Source organism: Cyanistes caeruleus, chromosome 1 (genome assembly GCF_971803275.1).
Source record: "Cyanistes caeruleus chromosome 1, bCyaCae1.hap1.1, whole genome shotgun sequence".
Lineage (NCBI taxonomy): Eukaryota > Metazoa > Chordata > Aves > Passeriformes > Paridae > Cyanistes > Cyanistes caeruleus.
In genome coordinates, this window is record NC_141701.1 from 88,489,584 (window position 1) to 88,514,885 (window position 25,302).

At 45.1% G+C, this 25,302-nt stretch overlaps 2 protein-coding genes and 1 long non-coding RNA gene across 3 annotated transcripts in view; 1 reads left to right on the plus strand and 2 right to left on the minus strand.

The window, feature by feature from the left end:
• Positions 1–2,358: 2,358 nt before the first annotated feature.
• Positions 2,359–3,930, minus strand: LOC111923808 (uncharacterized). The gene is made up of 2 exons (XR_002861310.2): positions 3,360–3,930; positions 2,359–3,119 (listed from the first exon to the last, which is right to left on the minus strand). It is a non-coding gene; the product is annotated as an uncharacterized LOC111923808 (long non-coding RNA).
• Positions 3,931–4,081: 151 nt separating this feature from the next.
• Positions 4,082–25,302, minus strand: part of LOC147655716 (uncharacterized) — a 34,905-nt gene continuing 13,684 nt past the window's right edge. Inside the window, exons 2-3 of the mRNA XM_086901882.1 lie at positions 5,943–6,084; positions 4,082–5,773 (exon numbers count right to left, since the gene is read on the minus strand). Coding sequence (XP_086758008.1) covers positions 5,729–5,773; positions 5,943–6,084 — 187 coding nt within the window. The 3' untranslated portion in view covers positions 4,082–5,728. The remainder of the gene's footprint in view (positions 5,774–5,942; positions 6,085–25,302) is intronic.
• On the plus strand, positions 8,278–19,755 carry GCNT2 (glucosaminyl (N-acetyl) transferase 2 (I blood group)). The gene is given in 7 exon segments (XM_086870692.1): positions 8,278–8,373; positions 18,837–18,925; positions 18,927–19,150; positions 19,153–19,257; positions 19,260–19,390; positions 19,392–19,482; positions 19,485–19,755. Coding segments are annotated over 7 exon segments (996 nt in total). The 3' UTR covers positions 19,745–19,755.

Here is a 25,302-nt window from a genome sequence, read left to right on the forward strand (position 1 = left end):
AGGTAACCTGTACATTCTGCTTCACCACATCCCTTCCTCAGCCTAGGCCCTTACGGGCTAGCTACTGTCATTGCCATGTCCAGAAAACAAGCTCCTAAAAAAGATTATCCCTCTGAGTAAAGCATTGGTAGGGTAAAACTCTGGGCATCATCTTTTTTTGGATTCCCCAGGGAGGATGGTCTCAAGTACAAATATGGTGAGATTTTTTATTTTTTTTTTTCCCCTTGCAAAGCACAATAAATTAATTCTAGAGATACCGAGCACTTTGGTCTCTAGAAAAATAAATCTATCTGCTATATGCATGTCAAGATCTGATTACTTCTTCACTCCAACCTGGATGCTTTTTTCTGCACATTTTTCTGTACATTCCATTTTCTAAACAGATAAAACCCACCCAGTTTTAAGAAAAAAATTGCATTTGCAGCTTGGATATAAAATTGGAGTATTTTCTGGGCAATTCTGACTGCTCACGTGTCCTTCAAAAGCTTTTGCATTCAAAACACAGCCAACTATTTTGCCAACAACCTCATAGCTGCAGTAGATTGCAGTTTTACTGATCATGCCACCCCAAAATAATTACAAATAAGTTCTATTTTCCATTTATTTTCAAGTTTTCATCAATAACATTGTCAGATGAAATTCAGGAAAAAGGATATGGCGCCTAAGGTCCTTCAACACATCCTGTTTTATCAAAGGGTTATTGCTAATTATAAATGTTCTAAGAAGGGCTGCTTTTCTCTAGGCAAAGCTTCACTGCCTTTGCTACCCCCTTGCCCTAAAATCCACTGATGCAACTGCACCTATCCTGAGTACAAAACACAGTTACGCTCCAGCATTAAGTCTCCACATGGGGAGTTTTGCTTGGATTAAGATTTCAAAACTGAGCCCATAATAAGATATGCCATAAAACCTCAAACAACCCTCCTCCCCCAGGGATATTTATCTTACACATTTAATTGCCCAGTAAAATAAATTCTGTATGTGTACTCTTATATGGGAAGGATTTTGATCTGGTAATTTCAGTGTATCTTCTGATCTGTAGCAGCTTAGAATGACATCCTTGAAAACTGTGGAGAAGCAGAAACTGTGCCCTGCTAAATAATGCCTATCCAGCTGCTAAATATTTACACATAGGCAGAAATGAGCTTTCCTTGTAATGCTATCTCTTAACTCTATATTAGCATTCAAGAAGAAAAACAAATGCAAGTCATTTAAGCATAGGCCAAATCCCTGCTTCTGCTAAAGCAAATAACAGAGCTCCTCTGACTTGCATGGAGCAGAATGGGGCTCCTTCATGTTACCTTCATGTCATATTAACACTGTCATTTTTGTAATGACTTCCCTCTTACAGCACTCACTGCTGTATAATAAGCTTCAACAAACCCTCGAGAAGTGCAGTGTTATTAGTTTATCTGCTTTACAGATAAGTAAACTGATGCAAGGGGAAGATAAGGAATTTCCCCAAGGTCTTGCAGCTGGTTTGCTTGAGATCAAGGGAAGGAAAGGAAACCAAGAACAGAGACGGAACTAACCATCAGAACATGTTCCATAGGCAGGAAAGCAATGTGAAGAGGAGGAGCAGGCAATTGGGAACTCCAGAAAACAGGCCATTTCCATCTGATACCTCACTCTGCTCTTTGGTGGCTAAACTTGGGCACTCATGTTTGAAACTCACAGCTTCTCCAATGATACTTTGGTGCTGCGTCCAGCCTGGCTTGACATGATATAATGGAAGTGGAATTTCATTTTCAGCGCATTGAATAAAACACCCTAATAAGACATGTTAGGAAACAAAGCCTGGTATTACTCACAGCAGAGTTTTAATAAAATCTACTTTGATACTTCTATGCTAACATTGGAACTGCTGTCTGCAAGGCATATATTTTAGAGTGTCAAATAATTACAATAAGACATATTACTGGAAAATTACTGTTGGAGGCTCTGACGTCCAAACCAAAATTAATCTGCACAAAAAAAAAAAAAATCTCTTTAGTGTTTTTTGTTGGTTGTTGTTTTGTTTTTTTCTAACAAGAAACTTCCAAAGCTCCAGTCTTTAATCTAGCCCAGCTTGTATGCAGCTGCAATACATTTAGCCTTTAACATTAACTCTAGCCATTGTCCTAGGACATGTCTACACCCCACGACACTTTATGGTATTAAAAGAATTGCTGTGTGGCTACAGCAACTTGTCACTAAGATATATCGCTCAGCAGAGAGCAAGACAAAACAAAACAGTGAACAACATGGCTTTTTTTTTTTTTTTTTTAATTTTTCTCATGGCAGCTTATGCTATGGGTATAGTTTGCTTGGCTCAGCTGGGTTTATGTGGTGTTTTATACCAAAATGTCCTGCCTGCCCGACAGCTATGGAGTAAAACTTGTGGAGGTGAGTGAAAGAGCAGGCTGTGCACCCAGTGATCTGGTGTAATCGTTCCACAGAGCCACTGAAGGAATAGCAAGCCGCTATATGTACAATGTAATTGCAGTCAGGGGCTGATGAAATAGCTCTTGCGCCAGCCTCCTCCCTCTGTCAAAGGGAAACGAGGGCGCGGTTGGAGGCTATGGCTGACGAGCACCCACAGGACAGCTGTCCTAGGGATTCTCACCTTGGTATCCATTCCAGCAGCTGCAGGCACCACCACGCCAGCTTCAGCTCACAGGGACAAACTGACCAGACAGAGGTTTAGACCGTCATCTTCACACCCAGGAACGCAAACAGTCAGACACCGGACAACCAAACTTTTTATTCTCCGAAGTGTGGTGTTACCATACTGACACAATGGCACTTTTCCAAATTCATCTTGGGAAGTCTGTCCAGACCAAGTTTGAGGCCATGCTTGCAGGTGCCGTGCAGGAAGGAGAAGGTGATGCACCAGGCTCGCAGGGGAACCAGACCCCCCTCCACACAGCTGGGCACATCCCAGCCCTCCTCAGGACTCCCCTGGGGAGAGGCACGCAGCTAGCAGCAGCCACCCAGCCTGTTTACACCGCACAAGTGTCAGCGATTGCGAAGCCCCGCTGCTTTTGCAAGTGAAATCAGCCTTGAGCCGATGAGCTGCTCCCTTAACGCTGCTCTCTCCGCAGCGGAGCGAAGCCCTCCGACTGCACCGGCTGAGGAGCCTGCAAGGAAAAGCGATAAAGGAAAAAGGCTTAAGCCTGGGTTTCTTTTCCTAAGACTTTGGCGCCCCTGTGTGTCTTCTTTTTGGGAAATTCAGCTGAAGAACGACCCCAGGCTTTTCTCCCTTTAACCTAGCAGCAGAAACACTGCACTCCAAGTTGGGAGAGCTCTGTGGGGACAACCTGGATAATGCTACCCAGTGGCCTGACTCTAATTTGAGTTGTGCCACTTTCACTCCTTACCCTTCCTCCTTTAGATGCTGGAGGATTGCTGGAATTGCCTTCTTTGGCAACTTTATCCGAAGAGCGCCACTTCCTGGAGTCAGGACATTTATCTTTAGCTCTTCTACATCCCTTTATCTCCCAGTATGTCTGAGGTCCAGTTTGGAAAGAGCCTTAAAGGCAACAGGTTAAAAAAACAAAACAAAAATCAAAAAGCATTTGATGCATCTTAAACTATAAAAGTGTCAGATTTACAAACTAGACAGGTAATACATGTAAAATACTAGTCTATATCTTTGCATCAGGGTTGCACTACAGCCAATTTTTCTTCAAAGGTGAAAGCAGAGGTAGAGGAAATTTGACACAAAAATTTAGCAAAACCCTAAGATGAACTGTAAATTTTTTTTTTTTTTTTTTTTTTTCTGTGAGGTACTTGGCATTATTTATTCCATATCTTCAAAATAACTGTGACACAGAGGAATGAAGTGGGTTGCCTAAGGGTACAGGGATGTGGCAAGCAGCTGGACATAGAGGAAGGAAATCCAGCCAGCCCGAGTTCTGGCAAGATTTACTCTGTTGGAGGTCCTGGTACAAATGGGCTCTGCAGAAATGAGTCTCATAAGTCTTTGTCCCCTTTCCTGCCTTCCAGCTGTGGGTCCTTATTTCAAAACAAGTAAGAGATGTGCATGTCTGAGGGGTGTGGTGTTTATTTGGGGCTATTTAGAAAGCATACAAACACACACTCTGCAAAGTGTCACTGGAAAAAATAAGGCATGCAAACGCGGGCAGGCTATCACTTGCCCCAGAGTCAGCATCACCTGCTTCACACTCAACCTCTCTAACCTGGAAAAGGCCCTCCTTTCCTGACAGCCGTGCCTGCCTTTAGACAGATGGCCCCAGCTGTAGGCAATGTAGATGTAGGCCTACCCTGCCTATTTTTATGGGCGGGTGGTTACCCTGCCTTCCTTTCCCACCTGGAGCGCTTATTACTCCTTTCACGCTTATTACTCTTCCACTGTAGCCACCCTTGTCAGAGGTAAATCTGCTCCCTAAGGCAACCACGCTAGGGGAAGCTATCCCAAAAGACTTCTCCCACCTGCTTCCCCATCTCGTTTATTTTTTCATTTCCACCCTTCCTTCGTGCAGTATCAAGTTGCCCCACCAAAGTTTTTTGTAAGGCACACTGCTGAATTTAGGTAGTCAGCCTAAAAATAGCTCTGAAGAAAAAATTAAGGCATTGCTTAATTCAGGGGACTTGTGCTATGTTAGGACTTAGGTCATCTACCTTGATGCCTATTCCCCTGCTGGATATTGGCATGCCTTAAGCCCGATATGGCCTTGCATGCTTGTGGGCTGCATTTCAAAACCTAAGAACAGGCTGCTACTTAATCTTCTTTTAGACCCATTAAGGAGCCTGAGCTTTGCTAACAGTCCAGTCCTTATGTAGAGCCTTCCCAAGAGTAAAAGCCTTTCCTTGCGTTCCTGGGAATCCTCCTCCTGGCAATACAACTAGTGGTGTGATATTCTTTTGCTTGTCTCAATTTTCTGCTCCCCCCTCACAAAGAAAAAAGTGGTGCTTCTTTATTTTGCAAAGCTAGCACTGGTCACAAAAGCTACTGGGGGAGTGTGAGGTCAAACTCCTCCTGGGGTCCTAGGAAATTGATTTCCAGTGCAGGAAAAAGTTTCTGTACTTTTCCCCTGTGACAGGGCCCATTGACTGAATAGGGGATATATATCCCGCTTGTGAGGGAGATCAGCACAAACACTGCTCCTAAGGGCTGTAAACCCCAAATGCCTGCACTAATGGCCAACAACTAATGTGTTGGTTTGACCAGGTTTACAGGCTGTTGATTGTACATAAGAATTTAGAGCATGAACAAAAATTTGTCCCATAAATAGGCTGGCTGCATTTTAAACTAAATTAACCCCACAGTGAATGGGCCCCTCTACTGTATTACAGCATGACTGAGCCTGCATTGGGGATTGGAAGGGATTCATGTGGCTGGTTAAGAGCAACGTTATTAAGATTATTGTTGGGGGCTGGATCAGCCCCAATAGGAATGCAATTATTCAGGACCTTTGAGCTACAATTATGTGTGACAGGAAAAAAAACCTAAATATGATGGCAGAGAGTATTTGGGCCTTTATGGCTAAGTAACTCACAAGCAGACAGGGCTTAGGGCTCTGACAGACGGGTTGTGGTGAAGCTTGCTGTACTGGTTGAAGATGTTTCCATCTCCAGCCACTCACTCCAATAAAAGAGTTGGCAGAAGGGAATTGGTTCCTCAGACTCAGTTGCTCTTGGTAGAAGCTCAGCACCTCAGGCTGTGGTTTCACACCATGGAGAGTTCAATGACAATAGCAGCCTTAAGGGATTCACACCCTCGTCCTCAGACTCTTGTCAACTTTTTGCAGACCTGCCGGACTGATTCAGTCTGTTACAGGGGGGAAAAAAAACCATTAAAAAATGAGGGAAGTATTACTGCTCCCTCCAATTTTAAGCAGACATTTAAGCCTGAAGCTGCATATAGTCTGGTCCAAGCTCTCCAGTCAGCTGAGGGTGTAGGACAGGAGCAGTCACCAATTTGGAAATCAGGGCCTTACCTTAAACTGCTGCCGAGGATGATTTTTTCCTGCCTCCCTTTCATTCCTGTGCCCTGAAAGTGTTTTGCCTGTGCTGCTCGCAGCCTCTCGGAGGACGGGAGCGCTAGTTCTTGCAGGCAATCTCTCCTGGCTGGACTGTGCCCTGCAAGCAAGGAGACAGAAGGCACGTATGATATTGGAATGGAAGCAGCGTGGACAACAGTGTTTGGAACAGCGCGAAATTTTGCTGATGTTTTCATCTCCGAGTTTGTCCCAGCCGGTTTACGCGCGGCAGAAAAAAAAAAAACTCCTCTTTGTAATGGGTGACTACCTACAATTTATTGGAACAGAGCTGTTGCTAAACACATGGAGTAGCCATGTATTAACACAATGTAAAAGGCTGTTTGATCGCCATGGGATTCCAGAGGAGCTAACAACAGAAAATAAGCCGTGATTCACAAATGACTCATTTCAGCATTTCTCTTTGATGCAGCAGTTCAAGCAAGCCCTGTCTATGCACATTCAAATGAGTTCACTGAATAGTCATTGAGACCAGCCATGCCGTGCTTACAGAGTCATTTTTTTTTTTTACAAAGTGTAAGTACAGTTTTTAAGTATAAAACCTGGGCAATTTCTAGCGAGCCGCGCCAGCTCATGACTCCGGTCACTCCTGCCCACAGCCCCTGCCGAAGCTGAAATCAGTTTTCCGCGATTCGAGCCCTCCAGGCGCGGGGCTCCTGAGAAATCACGCCCCGTGCTCCGGGCATCTCCTTTCAGGTTGAAAACGAGTGCGATGGCCCTGCGGGACGCTTTTCCCACTGCTCAGCAGTGCCCGCTCCTGCCTTGTGCTGTCCGTGCTCCGTCCGTCTGCTGCGAGCCGTCCTCTTTCCTCCTCTTCCTCCTCTCCTCTTCCTCCTCTTTCCTCCTCTTCCTCCTCTTCCTCCTCTTCCTCCTCTTCCTCCTCTTCCTCCTCTTCCTCCTCTTCCTCCTCTTCCTCCTCTTCCTCCTCTTCCTCCTCTTCCTCCTCTTCCTCCTCTTCCTCCTCTTCCTCCTCTTCCTCCTCTTCCTCCTCTTCCTCCTCTTCCTCCTCTTCCTCCTCTTCCTCCTCTTCCTCCTCTTCCTCCTCTTCCTCCTCTTCCTCCTCTTCCTCCTCTTCCTCCTCTTCCTCCTCTTCCTCCTCTTCCTCCTCTTCCTCCTCTTCCTCCTCCTCCTCCTCCTCCTCCTCCTCCTCCCTCCTCCTCCTCCTCCTCCTCCTCCTCCTCCTCCTCCTCCTCCTCCTCCCTCTTCCTCCTCTTCCTCCTCTTCCTCCTCTTCCTCCTCTTCCTCCTCTTCCTCCTCTTCCTCCTCTTCCTCCTCTTCCTCCTCTTCCTCCTCTTCCTCCTCTTCCTCCTCTTCCTCCTCCTCCTCCTCCTCCTCCTCTCTCCTCTTCCTCCTCCTCCTCCTCCTCCTCCTCCTCCTCCTCCTCCTCCTCCTCCTCCTCCTCCTCCTCCTCCTCCTCCTCCTCCTCCTCCTCCTCCTCCTCCTCCTCCTCCTCCTCCTCCTCCTCCTCCTCCTCCTCCTCCTCCTCCTCCTCCTCCTCCTCCTCCTCCTCCTCCTCCTCCTCCTCCTCCTCCTCTCCCGCTGCGGGCTGCGATACTTTATCCAGCATTGCCATCCAGTGGCACAGGCGACAAACGACAGCGCAGCTTGCGGGTGGCAGCGGGCACCCTGCGCAGTTTTAGCGCAGTTTTTAGTGCCCGTATTTTAAAAGGAAAGGTACCCGGAGCCTTTCAGAGAATGCCTGCCAGTGGATATCCTGCTTTTATTTGAAGTTTTCTGTTGGGCTCTGTTTGTTTTTTGTTTTTCCCCCGTATAAATTCACAGCGTTTTACCAGTCAGAAATCTGCTCTAGTATTCCTCTATGGATTGCATAACTGAGTACATTATAAATGGTCACTCTAATGAACTCACCTAACCATATTATTTTTTTTTTTTTTGTCTCTGAGATGTTGCTAACCAGGTTGCTCCCCAAAACCTCAAGCATTACGTAACAAGCACAGAAGACTACGGGTAAAAATTATCTGTGAAAATATGGGATCATTCTTTTCCCAAGCAGAGTTGCAATATTGACATTGATCTAGTCTTTGGAACACATCTATCACCCACACACTCTTCAGGGCATAGCCGTGTGGCATTTCTTGCTGCCCAGAGTGAAATCCTCTGAATCAGCAGGGTTGCAAAGGACCAAAGCCCAGCCCAAAAGAACCATTGACAGACATTTTTCACTACTATTTGGATGAAAGAAAACTGGAAACCATCTGCTTGTGTTTGAATTATAACATTTATCACCAGTCCTGGTGAACTGGGGCGGTCCAAGATGACTGGAGTCAATGAAAAGCCCATCCCCAAGGAGGGCTGGAAGGAGGATCTGAGGAAATACAAGTCTGTCAGCCTGTCCTTGGTGCTGGGAAAGGTTATGGAACAGATCACCTCAGGTGCAAGCACATGGCACAGGCAGAACCATCAGGGAATCAGGCCTAGCTAGCATGGCTTTGTGAAAGGCAGGTCCTGCTCAACAAACCCGATCTCCTTTTTGACCAGGTGATCTGTCTGGTGGATGAGGGAAAGTTTGTGGATGTTATCTACCTGGACTTCTATGGCACAGCGCTGGACAAGCTGGCAGCTCACAGCTTGCTGAGGGGCAGTCTTTGCTGGGTTAAAATCTGTCTGGATGGTCACCCACTGTGGTGGTGAGTGGTGCCACATCCCCCTGAAGGCTGGTCACCAGTGGAGTTTGCCACAGCTCAGTACTGGGGATAGTCCTGTTTAATACCTCTATCCATGCCCTGGATGAGGGGATTGAGTGTACCCCCAGTAAATCCATGGATGGCATTAAGTTCAACAGGAATGTTGATCTGCCCAAAGGCTTTGCAGAAGATATGGATAAGCTGGATTGAAAGGTCAAGGCAAATGAAATACAGTTCAGCAGAACCAGGTGCCAGGTCTTGTACTTTGGCCACAGCAACCCCATGCAGGATAAGGAACAGATGGCTGGAAAGCTGCCCACTGGAAAAGGACCTGGTGGTGCTGGTCAGCAGTGGCTGAACAGGAGCCAGCTGTGCCCAGGTGGCCAGGAAGGCCAGTAGCATCCTATCATGGATCAGGAACAGTGTGGCCAGCAAGAGCAGGGCAGTGATTGTCCTGCAGGACTCAGCTCTGGTGAGGCCTCACCTGGAATCTTGTGTTCAGTTCTGGACCCCTCACCACAAGGAAGACACTGAGGGGCTGGAGCGTGTCCAGAGAAGGGCAATGGAGATTAGAGAGGTTACACGAGGAGCAGCTGAAGAATCTGAGTATGTTTAGCCTGGATAAAAGGAGGCCCAGGGGTGACCCTATCACTCTTTACAATTACCTAAAAGGAGGCTGTACTCAGGTGGGGGTTGACCTGTTCTCCCAGTTAACAAGTGACAGGTGAAGAGGAAATGACCTTAACTGAGACAGGGTAGGTTCAGGTCGAACACCAGGAAGAATTTTTCCCCTGAAGAGGTGGTAAAGCATTGGAATGAGATGCCAAGGGAAGTGGTGGAATCACCACCAAAGTGTTCAAGAACTGACTGGATGTGGCACTTAGTGCTATGGTTTAGTTGGCGTGGTGGTGTTTGGTCAAAGGTTGGACTCAATGATCTTGGAGGTCTTTTCCAACCTATTCTTTGAATATATAATTTTATGGTAAGTAGTTGTATAGGAGTCAAAAGGACTGTTTATTTTTTGCAGAAGCTGGGTAAAAGGGAGAGCAGAGAGGTTACTCTGCAAGCCCCATATCACGAGGCAGGTCCTGCTGCCACAGCAGCATATCGCTGCAGATCAGAAGGTGCTGGTTGGTGAACACCAGGGACAGACTGCTTGGGGATGATATGGTGCCTTGCAAGAGATCTGCCACAAAGAGCTGCTCAACAACCCTGGGTGTCTAGGCAACCGAAACCAGGGTGGAATATGTGATACTCAGGAGCAGGCAGCCATCAGGAAGAGGACCACACTCCTGGTGTTGTCATGAAAGCAGTTAAGTCCCAGAAGAAATTGAGAACAAGCAGAAGTTCCAGGTAGCTCCCCAGCTGGCTATGTATTTTTCCCTGGTGTTGTGCAACAGTAGGGCTGACTGGAGGATAAAAGAGTGAGAACCCAGCTTTGCAAGAGAAAGGTAAAGCAGGGGGGCATCAACAGACATGATGTGCTTTAAGACTCAAACAAATAGGATGTAAAACACCACAAATTTCATTCTGTACACACGGCAGCATCACTAGAGCTTAGTCCCTGAGCAGGCTGGATATTAAATTGATCATACTGGTAATGAAAGTGGGAATTGTTCCATCTCAGCTGACACAAGGCAGGTGACCTTATTAAAAAATATGCCAGTGTATTTAATGGGGTAGGGCAGTTTCTTGGGGAATTCATGATTAATGTGGCTATAACTCTGGAGATCCCATAGCTAATGCCCCTGGAAAAAGTCTTACTTCCGCTTTGAGATGGCCCAGCTGAAATTTTTAATATGGTACTGCATGAATACAGGTGCATAAATCCACCACTGTTTTCTGTCAGAGAAGGCAAGTTACTCCAGAACTGCTGCACTGATTAGAGGGCACGGTGGCCTCATGCTGGACACAGCAGGCTGGGTGTGTAAGAAACCTCAGAGCCTGCTGAGGGGTGCAGTCTATCTCTCTGTGGTGTGTTCAGGCTGACCACCAGGAGCAGACTGACTCCTGTACTGTCCAGTCACAACAGAAGCCACCATTCAAGACTCTGACCTCATGTAATGTCCTGAGCAAGACCTGACTTGGAAAAATCTCAGAATCTACTGATAACCATTGTCCTGGAGCAGGGCAGTGTTTGCAGCTGAGCTGTGAGTGTGTGTGAAAAGGGTCTGAGAGTGAGAAAAGTGATTGTCTGTACATCCCTGAGATGGAGCAGGAGCTCAGGAGGGTCATGACATCCCAGACCGGTTATTGAGTCCTCAGGAGGTGCTGAGGCCTTTGGAAGAGCAAAGGAGATGTGCAAGGAAATGTGCCACTTTTCCTGGTACTCTTCCAGCTTATAACAATTTGTAGACCAGGATCTTCTGAGAAGGACATAACTGCTGTGTACCCAAAAAAAGTTTTCTGTCATGAACTCGCCCACTTATATAACAGAACTCACAGAGATGGAATAAGCAGGGGCTTAGGGATAAAGCTGCCTGTTGTCTTCTGATTACTGTAGGTACAGGGGAATGTGTATATTCTTTGCAAATAAAATGTAGTATAGCAAAACTTAAACCTAAAAAAAGGCTTGGGGTTCAGGCCAAGGAGCATTCCCAGCGTGAGCAACAGCCAAGAAGCTGTAAGTAGTTCCCAAACAGAAATTGAGCTAAACTGGAAAGGAAAGGAAAGGAAAGGAAAGGAAAGGAAAGGAAAGGAAAGGAAAGGAAAGGAAAGGAAAGGAAAGGAAAGGAAAGGAAAGGAAAGGAAAGGAAAGGAAAGGAAAGGAAAGGAAAGGAAAGGAAAGGAAAGGAAAGGAAAGGAAAGGAAAGGAAAGGAAAGGAAAGGAAAGGAAAGGAAAGGAAAGGAAAGGAAAGGAAAGGAAAGGAAAAGCACTGGCAGAATTTTGACAAATACAATTGTAATTCAAAGCAGAATCCAGATAAGCAGCAAAAGAACGCCTCCAGAAAGCACGGTGCAATAACCTGTCTCAAGACAGAAAACAGATGTTAGGATACCAGCTGCCAGGTGTGCACAGTAACTGAGCAATCCAGTAAGAAAACCTTGGCCTGGGAGAAGTTGTTTAGCAGGAAAGGACCAGACAAGACAAGGCTGTCTGCAGAAGCTGAGGAATGCCATGTCGTGCAAGGCAAAATATTTCCAGCAGTTTTCTGGCCTCTTTGCCCCTTTATAACTCTCTTGGCAACTTTCCAGTGACCCAATATGGGGAGACAAGATTGTCCCAGCTTCAGTAATGCCATCAGGGTCTGTCTTCCACCCCATGGGGAATGGTGATTGCAGCCACTCCCCTTCCCGTAAGACAGTCGAAAGAGGAACCAAAACATAAACATGAGCCTCCACCCTGAGCAAAAGCAAACAGAAAGGTGCTTGGCAATTTGAAACCCTCAGGAGTGGAGTTCGAGGCTTTTGATGAGCAGATTTGGGTATGCGCACATCAGCAGCTGCAGAAGATAACCACGAAAAAGATGTGGAGATGATGTGAAAACTTCATAGAGATTGAAGCAGGCCTCCTTCTAAAAAGGGTGACACAGGCTTTTCCACAATAAAGCCTCCAAAGGGAAAGCAAAGCAGCAGAAGTTAAAGCAGCAGAAGTTGAAAATCTTGGGCTAAACCTTAAAAAAACCTTTGGGCTACAAATGGTGACATTTCCACTGGGGAAGAAAACTGCACCTGTGCAGCACTGGTCAACTTCCTTTCCCAACAGCCAGTGCTTGGACTTCTGCCAGTGGTTTCTCACTACTCACAAAGAACCTGGCAAGCTCTAACAGTCTAACATTATCCCCAGAGCAGACTTGCAGTGCAGTGTGATGGGGATGCTTTCAATCCTAAAGGCCTCTGGAAGATTCCAGAGCCCCAAAACCCAGGTGGTGAGGAGAAAAATGCTTTTCCAGAGAAAATCCTGGCTTGGTTCTACCTAAACCTACTGAAAAATCTCTCCTAGGTAGGAAGATGTTAAGGACAGCAGATACCTACTACAGCATTCTGAAAAAATAATCCTGATAATTCATTTAAGGGAAAAGAAATGAAAGAGTCATCATGCTAATTCGTGTTATGATGAGAAAAGTCATGACATGTGAACTACTTTTCAATAGGTATACTGTTACAGACTTAGCATTATTTTAAATGATTTTTCTTTATGATTAGGATGAATCACAAAACATCACAAATGTTTTTTCTTCCTGAATGGTCCAGGACTAGCCTGATTTTAACCAGACTGCAATGTAAATAGCAATTAGCAGAGATCATGAGCATATTTCTAAATGATGACAAGCTCCTCTTGTTACGATTGCCGAGTGTAACAGGATCCCCAGCCCAGCTACAACCAAGTTGTGTCACTGTAATATGTGAAAGAATAGTCATAGGAAAGAAAGCTGGAAAATACCTTGAAAATTACCAGCTCTGAACCAGTACGACCTGTAAAACTGCTGAAAAAGCTACGCCTAACCTGCCAATGAAAACCATCATCAGGAAAATTCCAGCCTCTCCAGAAAATCTAATCCACATTTAACTGTTTATCACTACAAAGGTTCCATTATGTCTGATCTTCACCTCTTCTGATGCTATCTAAGATGATTAGTTTTTGTCCTATGCACAGAGAACAGAAAGAATCAGCTACTCCCATCTTGTTTGAACTAGAATTTGCTTCTGGTTTACCTTTTTTACATATTTGAAGACTTCCTGCCCCGCCCCCCCCATTTTTTTTCTTTAATGCCATAATAAACATATATATTTTTCAGTCCTTCTTGACAGTAGGTGTTTTCTAGAGCCCTATAGAAATGTTTCTAGAGAACATGAGTTCTCTGCTCATGTTGTACCTGGCAACAAGTTATATTGTCAGAATAAAGAGCATGATAATGCCACATGTTTAGTGGAGGCATTAAAAATAATAACAGTGATCTGATCCATCATTCTGTTCTCTCTGACACAGCCAGTCACCTGTACCAGCAGCCAGGGCTGTGGTCAGACTTGCTTGGCAAAGCAGGTGACTCCCAACCTGCAAATGGAGTTGCTTTACTCCTCTAGCTGCTAACACACCTGCAGCTGGGAGAGCAGACCCTTGGCCATGCAGACACCAGGCTGCAGGGACACTGCCCTGACCTGACGCCTCTCTGAGGGTCAAACAGCAGCTGCCTCACTTCACACACCCAGGGGAACACCTTGGGTTTGTGTTCATAAAGCCATCAAGTGCCCCAAATGTTTGCAAAACCCATTGTAAGCTGACTTTGGACACTCCTCCAGGGCAAATAGTAGCTGCATGCGTACATTTGTACTTTACAGTACATTAACATGTATATTAATCAGCAGTGAGAAAACAGATCCCTCTCCATGCCACCACTACACCAGTGTCAGCTATAAGACCTAGTCATATTTACAGAAGAAAGCCAGCTTCACCACCACAGCCTGCCTGTCCTCTATTAGGACGTGTTTAATTATGTCTTGCTGTCACTGCACGGGAGGATAAGTGAGCAGGGAAGAGAATGCCGTGCTGCTGCTCCTGAGCAGCTGATGAGGAGGAGTTTGCACAGAGGTGAGTACATGTCCCTGCTGGAAATTAATTGGAGAAGGGAGCTGTCGAGTGCTCTGCTTTGGTGCAGTAGTAAGTCTGACTTGCAAAATGTGCTCTGCTAAGAGGCCAGGCAGCTTACCTATTCCCAAAACCTTCGTACTAAAAGTCTACTGCAAATGCAGACAAGCAGTGAAGCTCCTGCAGGGTAGGAGGCTCCGTGTCTGGAGCTGGAGAGCACAGCGAGACAGGGGCGGATGAGATGGTGCATTGTCTGGCCCCTGCTGTTTGTGCAGACAGATGTGCTCACTGACTCTGTGCAATTAGATTACTCGATGGTTTTGCTGGACCATGTGAGCTGAGCTAGCACTTGCCTCAATGTGTCATTTCATCTCTCCTCCCCTCTGCTGCCTGTGCTGCTGCGTTGTGACTGTCCGGTGTCAGCGCGGCTGCCTGGGAACTCCTGCTTCAGGTAGGTTTGGATTTCCTTCTCTTTCAATAGTCAGATTATGGCTGGCTGGGAAGTGCAGGAATGGCAGGGACTGCTATGAACAAGGAAAAAAGGGAGGGCAGAGGAGAGATAGGAGCACATTTTGGCTGCTTTTGTGCTCAGAGTTTGCTTTCACTTCCCCTGTGTTACACAGTGCATATATTTGCCTTCCAGCTCAGATAGGACATGTGAGCAAGGCATGTGTTAGAGAAGACCCCAGCCAGGCAGGGCTGCTCCAAGGGGAAAGTTTTAGAGAGACCATGCACATTGTAGGGCATCCCAAACCAACACAAGACCAAAGAAGTTTCATCTCATTCAGTTCAGAAGGCTTGAGGGATGAAGAGATGCTTTACTTGGGCACAAAACAGCAGTCTGTGGCTACCTGCACTTCCTAACCAGAAAAACCACTCTGAGGAAGAACTGCTTGTTCCCTACAGGTTCACTGTGAATTTAACAGTGGTGAGAGCTTCAAGCTGACAGCTTTGCATGAGAGGGCCAGGATAAGGGATATCGTGATACAGATGGTTTTGTCTTAACAACAGAATGAAAGATGCCAAGTGACTCCAAATAAAAGTGAAATGCTTCACAATCATCACTACTGACTGATGCCAAACAGGAACTCAAAACCAATGTGCAAAACCTTGCTTTTTAATTAGCTATCAAATTAGCTGAAACCAATTGCCTGTATTTACTAAGGCCAGGAGCAGTTTAATGAGTACTAACTCTATCCCTGAGATAACATCCTCATTGTCTGGAAAGGTCTGTTCCCATGGAAGATATTTCAATCCCCAATCCTACTGGGGAGTATATTTCCACTACAGGAGCCACATCAAAAACTCCTCTCATGCTAAAACGAAAAGTGCTTCAATGCAGGTCCAGGGAACAACAGAAAGGAGAGGCACTAAAAATCTCAGGCAGCAGCAGTTTTAGTTCTGCCATCACAGAACACTTTTACACAGCCTATTTGTTAAATTGCATGGTAAATTTGATCATCTATTATTTTTTTTTGTCCCAGAACTCTGTTCTTGCACCCACAATATGCAGAGGTCAAATACAATATACAACGGAAGAAGCCAGGACCCTCATGATGTTTCCTCACACCTTGCTGGTGATGGGTGCCATAACATGGTTCAGATGTACATTAGATTTGGCTGCTCCTTGCATCTGAACTTTAGATGAGTCTGTAAATCAACAACACCAGTACCTGAAGAAGACTTTTTCCATTGAAGTGGCTCGTGTGACCTATACACTATTTGTTGTTGTTGTTTGACTGGCTTTGGTTTGGTGTTTTGGTTTGTGTGTTGGTTTGTTTTTATTCCTGGGGTGGGGAGGGTTAGTTTGGTATGTTGATTTTTGCCTATAATTCAAGCATGAGTCTATTTCACACAGAGCAGCACAAGGCAGAACTAGTGCTAAAAAACAAACCCAAAAAAGTCCCTCAAAACCCCAAAGGTTTTGACACCTTGATTTCCCACAGGAATCATTTACACGTATGCTTTCAGGTATCTAAATATTAACTGTGCCAGAGAATCAAGGCACTGGGATTAAGAAGTAGCACTAAGCATGCAGTCTTGTTTCCCCCAAGGCTATTGGTACCAAAGGAACACAGTGAGTCTGGATTTCTGCAAATCTGGTGTTGCAGCAATGTCTGTGCAAGGAAAAAAACCAAGCCAACAACAAAACACACCAAGGAAAAATCAGATCTTGCACTGCACTCCTGTGAAGAGCAGACTCATCTCACTTTCTGCATGTAGCTTTACTTGTTTCATATGGAACCTGCTAGTAATGCAGGCTTCAACTACTAAGAATCTCTTCACATATATATATATATACATATATAATGTATATATTTTGAAATCCTAGAGGCTTTCCTAGCTGTGTAACAGATTGCACTGTTCCTACTACAGTTTTAAAAGATCTGAAAATTTCCAAGACATCTAAATGCCTTGAAAGATCTCAGCTTTTTTACTTCTGCAGCTATCTGCCCCCAACTGAGACTCTTCTCAACGAAACCCTGACTCCTGCAGGAATGCTGACATCTTTTCCCCCTGCTCCTCTCCTTCCATACCCTCCTAACTCTGGCTGGATGGAAGCCTCATGTTAAGACTGTGGCAGAAGGGCAGAAGTGGTGTTGCAGCCAGCTGACCCAGTGAGGAGGTGGGAAGGCTATGAGCTCCACAGTCTGTGAAATGCACACAGAAATGCAAGAGGCTGCTGGTCTTATAGTCATCAGCTGTCATGGCAATTTTTTTTTTTCTGAGGTGTCAGATGGGGGAGTGGTGTTTGTTCCTGGATATAATTCAGCGTAACAGCCAAATTAGGAATGAGTTTGAAGCACTCTGAGCAGGTCTCTGCTCCCTAGGACAGCATTCACCAAGTGACTGAGCTGGGGCGTGTTTTCCCCTCATGGTGGTGTTTGCTGTGCATTTCTTTGCCAGACTTGGATAGTGGTCTCAGCTCAGGATCTGTGCATCTTTTAACAAATTGTACTGTTGGCCTGCAGCAGCATCAGGGCTGTCACTCTCTTACTTCCTGGGACTTTGCCCACCTCCATTCCAGCTCCTCAGTTCCGCTGGAGTTGTTCTCCTCCTGAAAGCACTGGTGTCCACAATGAATATTGCCCTGCACCTCCAGTGTGAGACAGCTGTCCCTGGCTGTGGCTGCTGGCTGCCCAGTGAGGAGTGGCTCAGCTGCTTGCTATCTCCAGGTAAGCTTGACTGCCAGGTCTGTCCTGCACCCCTGCCCCTCTTGGGGGATGTTCTGGCCATAAATCCTTACACATCTTCCCCAGTGCTCCTCTCCTCATTACATCTTGTGACTGTATTTGATGGGCTGAAGCCTCTGCAGTCTGCTAGAACAGAGAATAATGGAGACTGTTTGGGCCCAGGATGGGAGGGAGGGAAGTCCAGCTTCTGGGAGGGACCTGCCAAGGCCTGAGGTGACTTGTCTGCAAGAGCTGGAAGGTAGGTGATTGTATTTCTCCCACTGTAACACAATGCACTGCCCACTGTGAACATTTACTGGCAAAATCTCTGCGCAACTGATTTTGCCTCAGCATTGCTTCACATTGGAGCAAAAGAATGTGATGTTGAGAAAAGTTTACATGCTGTGTCATGGCAGGAGATCCACATGAACAGACTCACAGCTGGAACAAAGAGACTTAGCAAGGATTTCACTTTAGTCAAGCCCTCATTGCAGAAGAATATTATACCAGCTGCATACACAGTTCTTAGAAATACAAATGTCTCATCAGAAAGCCTAGCATTTATTTAAATAGCAGGTTTTGCTAACCCAGTAACATGTGATGGATGTAAGCCTGGAGTTCAAGTCATCCATGACTCTTAGCAGAAACTGTTTGTCAGATTTCAAGTTTGCAAATGAAAATATTGTTGAAAAAAACCTGATGGCTGTGATGTAACTCTACACAGAGGTAAAAAAATTCTCTTGCTTTTTATGTGTGAGTGTTGATGCCCTTACATGAGAAATGAAGAATAATTAAGACAGAAATATAGAAGTGGAAGATAGGTGAGTGATTCTTCTTCATCCTGTGTTCTTTGGCTGGAAAATGGTATGTATTGAAATGGGTTGCTGGTAATTGCCTTCTAGAAATTATATTTATCCAGAATATCAAAGAGCAGAAAGGGGCCACAATAGTTTATATATATATGCTTGATCTAGTAGTGTAATTGTCACTGAGACAAACTGAAGTAGTATTTATTTCATGTTACAAGTCTTTCACAATTCAGAAGCAGTCATGACTGAAACTTTGGGGTGGTTAAAAAAAAATCCTGTCAGTAAAAAAAAAAGAATTGTATGAGATAAATATGAGATTTTCCTCTCTCATAGGGTACATGCACAGAAATTTTAACAGATATATGATATATGAAGGGAGGGTGGGGAAGGAGCAGTTAAGAACATACCCATAAATTGAATTTGGGGACACTCTGAAATATATGCCAGCTGCTCATGGCCAAGACAGTAATTATGCAGTATGTCTGTGTAATCTTCAGGGTGCTGTGGAGCAGCTTCCATCTGCAAGTTGTTCTTTACTTTCGCTGCTTCCACATCAGTGCTGACTGTGCAACTATTAATACTGAAAGCAAGGGCAGCAGCTGCACACTCTGCATCAGACGGATCCATGCATCCTCCAGCTGGAAGCAAGCACAGCCATCAAAACAAGCTGTTGGTGGTAGCTGATATTGTATTTCAAGAGAGACTTTTTTCTGAGGAGCAATGAATTGCTTCTCTGTGCAACACTCAGATATTGCCTTTTTGCTGTTCTGAGTCAATGTTTCATTTCCATTTGTTTTCTATGCTGTTAACTTGCAAGCACAAAAACTTCCTAGGAGGCTGAAGTTCTCAGTGAGCTTGATTTTAGCAGAAGCCTGTAAAGCATTTCTTGAAGATAAGGTGTCCTTCTGAAGGAAAATACCATTCAGAGAACCTAACTGCACAGAGTACCTCACACAGAACCCCCACATCACCGGCACCCTCGCAGCCAAGGAGGCCGCCCACACCCTCACGTCATGATGTTGCACAAAGAGTTTGAGACCTTTGAGCTCTCCTTCAGGGAGCTCTTCATGCTCCAGAGTGTCTACCGTGTTCATGGGGAGGTCATTCAAGGAGCCAATTCCCTTCCAGCAGGCAGCGCTGCCTTCTCAGTGCCTCCCTTGTTTCCTGGGCAAAGGGGATGCTCCAGGGCAGCACCTCCCGCCTGTGGACTGGCCTCCACTGCACGAGAGACCTGCTTGGCCTTGGCCATGCCTTGGTGCTACCTACTCAACACCTGTGGTCAGGACCTCTCCTTGAACAGGGAGATCATCCAGCTGCTGAAGGGCCTTGGGGCAAGAACATCACACCCAGGGTGCTGCCACCTCCCCGCCTGCACCACCTGCAGGTGCACAGGGAGCAATTTTACTCTTCCTTCTATTTCATGCTGTGGACATTTGTGTGCAAGACACCGCCGGCCAGAAAACCTGGCCATCTATTCTGGTACATAGCCATCACCTGGCTCTTTGTGGGGTTCATGCTGCAGGACCAGTATGTTCTTCATCTGCTGGTGTGGCCCAGGGACACCAACAGCTCTGAGGGGCACCCCTGAGCCTTGAAGGATCCCAGGTGAGAATGCTTTCACTTGTTTTTTCTGTAGATTCACTTGTGCTTGCTTCACACGTGGACAAAGCTGGAGAGGGACTTCTATCACTGCAAGATTATGCAGTGAGAGGACAGGGGGAATGGCCTTATAAGGAAGAAATTCTCTGCTAGATGGTGCTGTGGAAAAGGAACAAGCTCCGCAGGGAAGTGGTAAATGGCCCATCCCTGGAAGTGTTCAAGGACAGGTTGGATAGGGCTTTGAGGATCCTGGTCTAGTGGAAAGTCTCCCTGCCACGGAAAGGGGTTTGAAACTACAAAATCTTTAAGATCCTTTTCCAACCCAAACGTTTTTATGATTCTATTTCATAGGTGTACATATACATACACATACACATGCAGAAGCATTATCTGAAGTTGATTTTGGCAAAACCTAGATGAAAAATTTAATTGTTATATAAGCCTGACCTATCAAATAATCTTACTGGCCCTTTTTGAGCATTGAGGGAGAGGTGCCTGTGCTGTCCAGAATGTGCATTACTGTTCCATATCTAAGCATAAAGATGTCGAGCATCTAAGTTCAAACAGAAATCCTTGGACATTTCAGCTGATTCACCTGTAAAATCTGAGATGAGGAAGATAAAAGTAATAAAGATTAAAATATGCAATCTATGCAAGCATTGTAGTGGAGAAATTTTGTACAAGATGATTATTTTGGCGTGGGAAACTTTATTTTTCAACAAATTCAAGTTAATTCCTCCCAGAATATCTGAATTCAGTCTGGAGTTGACTTCCAGTCTTCACATGCTTTTCTATGGGACCCCACACAGCAGCTCTCCCATAGCAATTGTAAAGAGCCCACATAACTCATAACTACTGCCTAAACTCCATTGTTCAAGGTCAAGAATTTATGCAGAGAAGCAGAATAAGAACCAGTATTTTCATCTTTACTGTGTGTATTAACTATTACTTTCACCTTTTTCACATGAGTGGGGCAGGGTCGGAAGATGAACAGGATTTCACCCTCATGCACGTTGTTTTTAGAAGCACCTGGTAGGACTCCAGTGCTCCCAACTGCCTAGACCTTCCAGAGCAGGGATACCAGCCCAAAGCAGGGATATGAGGAATGGAAACACAGGTAAATTTTTTTTTCCTCATCTTTTTCTTTCTTTCCACCTTCTCCCTTCTGTAACTTGTGGGAAATAATCATTAACAGAGTCAGAGCATCTTCATTTTAACTTTCAAATTAGCACATAACTTCATAAGCATAGTGTTTCCTCTTCTGATAACTGTATTTTACAACTGGCCTGCACAAGAAGTGCAATTGATTATTGATTGAGATATTTATAGTATAATTATGAGCATATATTATTTGTAGCTAGATCACTTTTCCAGGAAGCTGGTTTCTCTGATCTTATTACAGTCCATTGCCTCAGAAGCCATAAACTTGGGACCAGATATGTTCTCCACAGTCAGAAAGCTTTAGGTGGTTGACATTTTTTGTACTGCACTGTGTACCTCACATAGCCTGCATATTTCATTGTTATTTCCATGATAACCACTGTATGTTTTCCAGTATGGGCATAACATTTTATTGTTGTTGTTCTTTTTGCACCTGAAAGATGCAACATTTCCACAGCACATATGTTTGGGGGTTTTTTTCCTTCTTTTTTTTTCCTTGCCATCACATTAGATTGCCTGTCCAAAAGTGGCCATGTGGCTCTGACAGATATGCTCAGGATTTTGAACCCAAACTTATAAGGATAACACTTCGACACTCACCTGAACGTATCCAAGTCAGATCCAAGAGTGCTGGGCAGCTCTGGGGTGAGAAGTCATCCCTCTTAGTGTGTGGGATGTCAGCCTGGGACTCAGTTTCAGGCTCTAACAAAAAACTCCCGTCCAAGTTTGACCAAACTATTTCCTTTAAGTTTCCAGGACCATCAAAAGGAGATAATGATGTCAGGATGTGGTCTAGCTGTTAGAACAAAAAGTTGCAGGCCCTCCAGGCAAGCAGAGGAGTCATTGAAGGACCAGTTTGGATGGATAGCACACCACAAAAGAACTAAACCAGTTATTTGTAGTATCAGTATCAGCCATGATAATCTCAGTTCAGATAAAAGATAAAAAAATACTTGTCCACAAATCTTAAAATAGCATGTTTATTGGCTAGAGTCATGTTATGAAGACTAAGACTTTTTCTTACCCCCTTAAAGGCTAAAGACTTTCAATCTTACTCAGCTGGTTTTCAAATAACAGCCCTAACTTATCTTTGGTATTTATCTCAGGCCGCTTATCTTGCACATGACTCCTGCATGACAGAAAATTCTTGAAAGTCACCTTTCAGATAAGAAAGAGAAGCAAGGTGGGAATTAAGGGAAAGCATTTCTAAGGTATGTAGGGCTGAAGTGTCTGGCTGGCCCTCAATGACTTTCCCCAGGACTCTGGAGAAGCACACACCATCATGGTGCAGGTCAGTGGCCACATCCCAGCAGTGTTACCACTGGGACACCTTTCCTCTCTCTGCTCATATAAAGCAGAAAGTAGGTTCTGATGGCCATGGGGGAGGTGTGCATCCCCAGGCCGTGCTACTGAGCCCCCTTGCTTCTTCCAAGCCAGGTTCCTGCCCTCACTTTCATGCAGTATAGTCACAGCACGTGAATGGTTTGGGACAGAAGCAGTCTCGGGTGAAAACAATTGCTCAGGGTATTCAGGGGTGCGTCCACCAGCAAACACCTCTGCTGGTCACCAGCAATTTATGCCTTATTCAAGTAGGAAAATAAAGATCACAAGAAGTAATAGCAGCACTTCTCATTCAGAGACACCAACATGCTTTTACAAGGGAGATCAGTGTTTTTATTTTCAATTCGCAGAAGCAGGCAGAAAAGGGTGAAATGATATTCCCAGTATCTTAAAGGAGACCACAGGCAAAGCCAGCACTGTAGTACACTGACACCAGACTCCAGCCTAATGCACTGGACTAAACTGCTTTTCAGCACTGGCTGACTTCTGGAATGACAGAATGTGGTTGTGCTGTCACCTCTGCTGTCTTTGCTAAGGGTGAGTGTGCACAACATGTCTGAGCATCAGAAGCTCTTTGTTGCCAAAATAACCCTTCCTGGAATCTCTCTTGACAGCTTCTCAGCAAGTTGGCCTCTGTCCTCTCTGTGCTGCTAGAAAGACACCAGAGGTGTTACTGCAGCCTGGGAAACATAATCGAAGGCATTGTCGCTTCCCAGCTTTAATAGGATGTGTGCAACAGCTGCTGCTGCTGTGGGGACCAGTTTTCCAATGTTCTCCTTTCCTGTTGCTTCCCTTCCCTGATGACAAGTGCAAGAGACAGCAGGGTCTGGCACTCATCCAGGATCTTTGTTCCTGAATACCACAAAAAAAGCCCTGCATGAGAGCATTCACACCCAGGCGTTGATTTTCCCACCTCACCCTAAGCCCAGCATCAATAATCTCATTCCAGTACTCCTGTCTCCTCAGATGCACTTATTGCAGGGAGGTGAGGGAACACACTTCGGGATCACTTGGCTGAGGCAGCGATTCAGTGAGAAATACTAATCGAAATATAAGAGCTGCTAAATGCTTAGCAATTCCCCCAGGCTAAGAGCTGCAAGAGAAAGTTTGCCTGTAAAACCGGTTGCCACAGCAATCACCCATTCACTCCCTGTTCGAGTGCCCAGGACTGTCCTGGCTGCCGAACAAGGCTGGAGCAGCCCTTCCGAGCTTCCATGCAAGAAAAGACACTAATGTGTGGTTCCTTTCTCTTCCCCAAAATGTGGGTCATCTGTTCCAGGGGAAGGGGTGGGAAAGGAGCACCGTGTCACAGCCGCTCTTGTGCCAGCTCAAAAGGGACATGGGGTACACAGCGTGCCGTCACCGCCTGCTGCAAACCTGACTAGCTTCTGCACAGTGTGAATATGAGGTAGCCCACAGTGTCCTGTGCCAGCCCACAAGCTCAGGCCACTCATGATCTGAAAGGGTAGCTCACATTAACCACAGGGCTGCTTTCCATCAGACAGAGGCATCTGAGAACATGAGCAGCCTAAACCTGCAATCTTTCAGTGTATTTTTTGTTGCTGCTGCTCTTGACACCAAAATTGGGAATCAGAGGAAGATGATGTTGCATTATAGCTTGTGCTCACTTTTCCAAGGATTCACATAGCCACATGCCAGCCACAATTCCAAGTGGTTTTGACACAGTTGCTTATTGTGCCTGTCTCAACTCAAAGAATAAGACTCACCTCAGCTCTCTCCAGGCAGGAAGAAGGCTGCTAACATAGCCATGAATTTTGTCTATTATCACAAAGGAATGAAAATGGTGGATAGTTTTGTTTGTGGGTGGAGTGTTAAACCACTCCTAGACTTTGAAAGTTTATCTGAATCATCCTGATGTCAAGTCCTCAGTTGGTATACAGAAAAATAAGAAAAATAAGAAAAATGGCCATGAGCATGTCTCCAGCAGAGGCAGTAGGATCACAAGGGAGATGGGACTTGTCCTTCACTGCAGTTTATCTGATGCTATAGCCTTATTTCCCAAATAGAGCTGTTAGCTGTCAGAGAACACTCCCCTTGGATGTGAGAGTGAGATGGAAGAGAAATACCAAAAAATTCTGAGTATCACCACTAGTATATTAATCAACCACATTAGCCATTTCCTTATTTCTAAGTTTTTAAGTGGCCAGTTGCTCGAACAGTCAGACCTGTGGGTTTGTTTCAGATGCTTTAGCATCCACTGAACTTTTCACCACAGCAACTTAATCAGTCAAAATAATTCTGTTACTTTTCCCCATCCCAGTGTCATTTGTAGACAGGCTCTTGGAACAACCTTCCCTGCAACGCATACGTCATATTAATATACACTAATGTGGTTCTGTTCTGCCTGGTATAATTGTTAATTTTTCTTAGCTTAGTCCCCACCCTTCAAAAGTCAGACAGACAGAGACACAAAAGGTTTTTTTTAATATGATTCCAGACAGTGATGCTGGTTGAATAAGCCATGCTCTAGAAAAAATGTATTTTGTACCTATGTCTTCATCATTACTCATATAACTAATCCTCATTCTTTTGTTCCTATTCTCCATTATTTTAGTGAGACTTCCTGATTGAGCAAGAACTTCTCATGGTAATAAAGTATTAAAAAAGCAGGGATTTTCCTGTGTCTGTTTTTGAGTCTCATGCCCACAAAGCTGTTGTAATCCCACCATCAAAACCTTCCTCTTTTGAAAAACCGATTGAAGGGAAAGTGTTGCAACACCACTCAAGACCAATCACAAAAACACCTTAACTGCAGAATTTCTGAAAAATTACTCTTGTCCTCCAGCCCCCATTCAGATATTATAGTTCACTTGAAAAGATATAACTTATGGCAGGCTTTGGTCTATATGCAATTCACAGTCATTGGAATTTAAGTACTGCAAAGGAATAATCCTTTTCTTCACAACCAACTGTTTGCTTCTCACTGAAACAGCACATAGTGCCGATGGAATAAGGATGGCTATGTCTTCAATAAGACTTGTTGGAAAAGCACAGCTAATAAATGGGCTTGTGCTCCCTCACTTG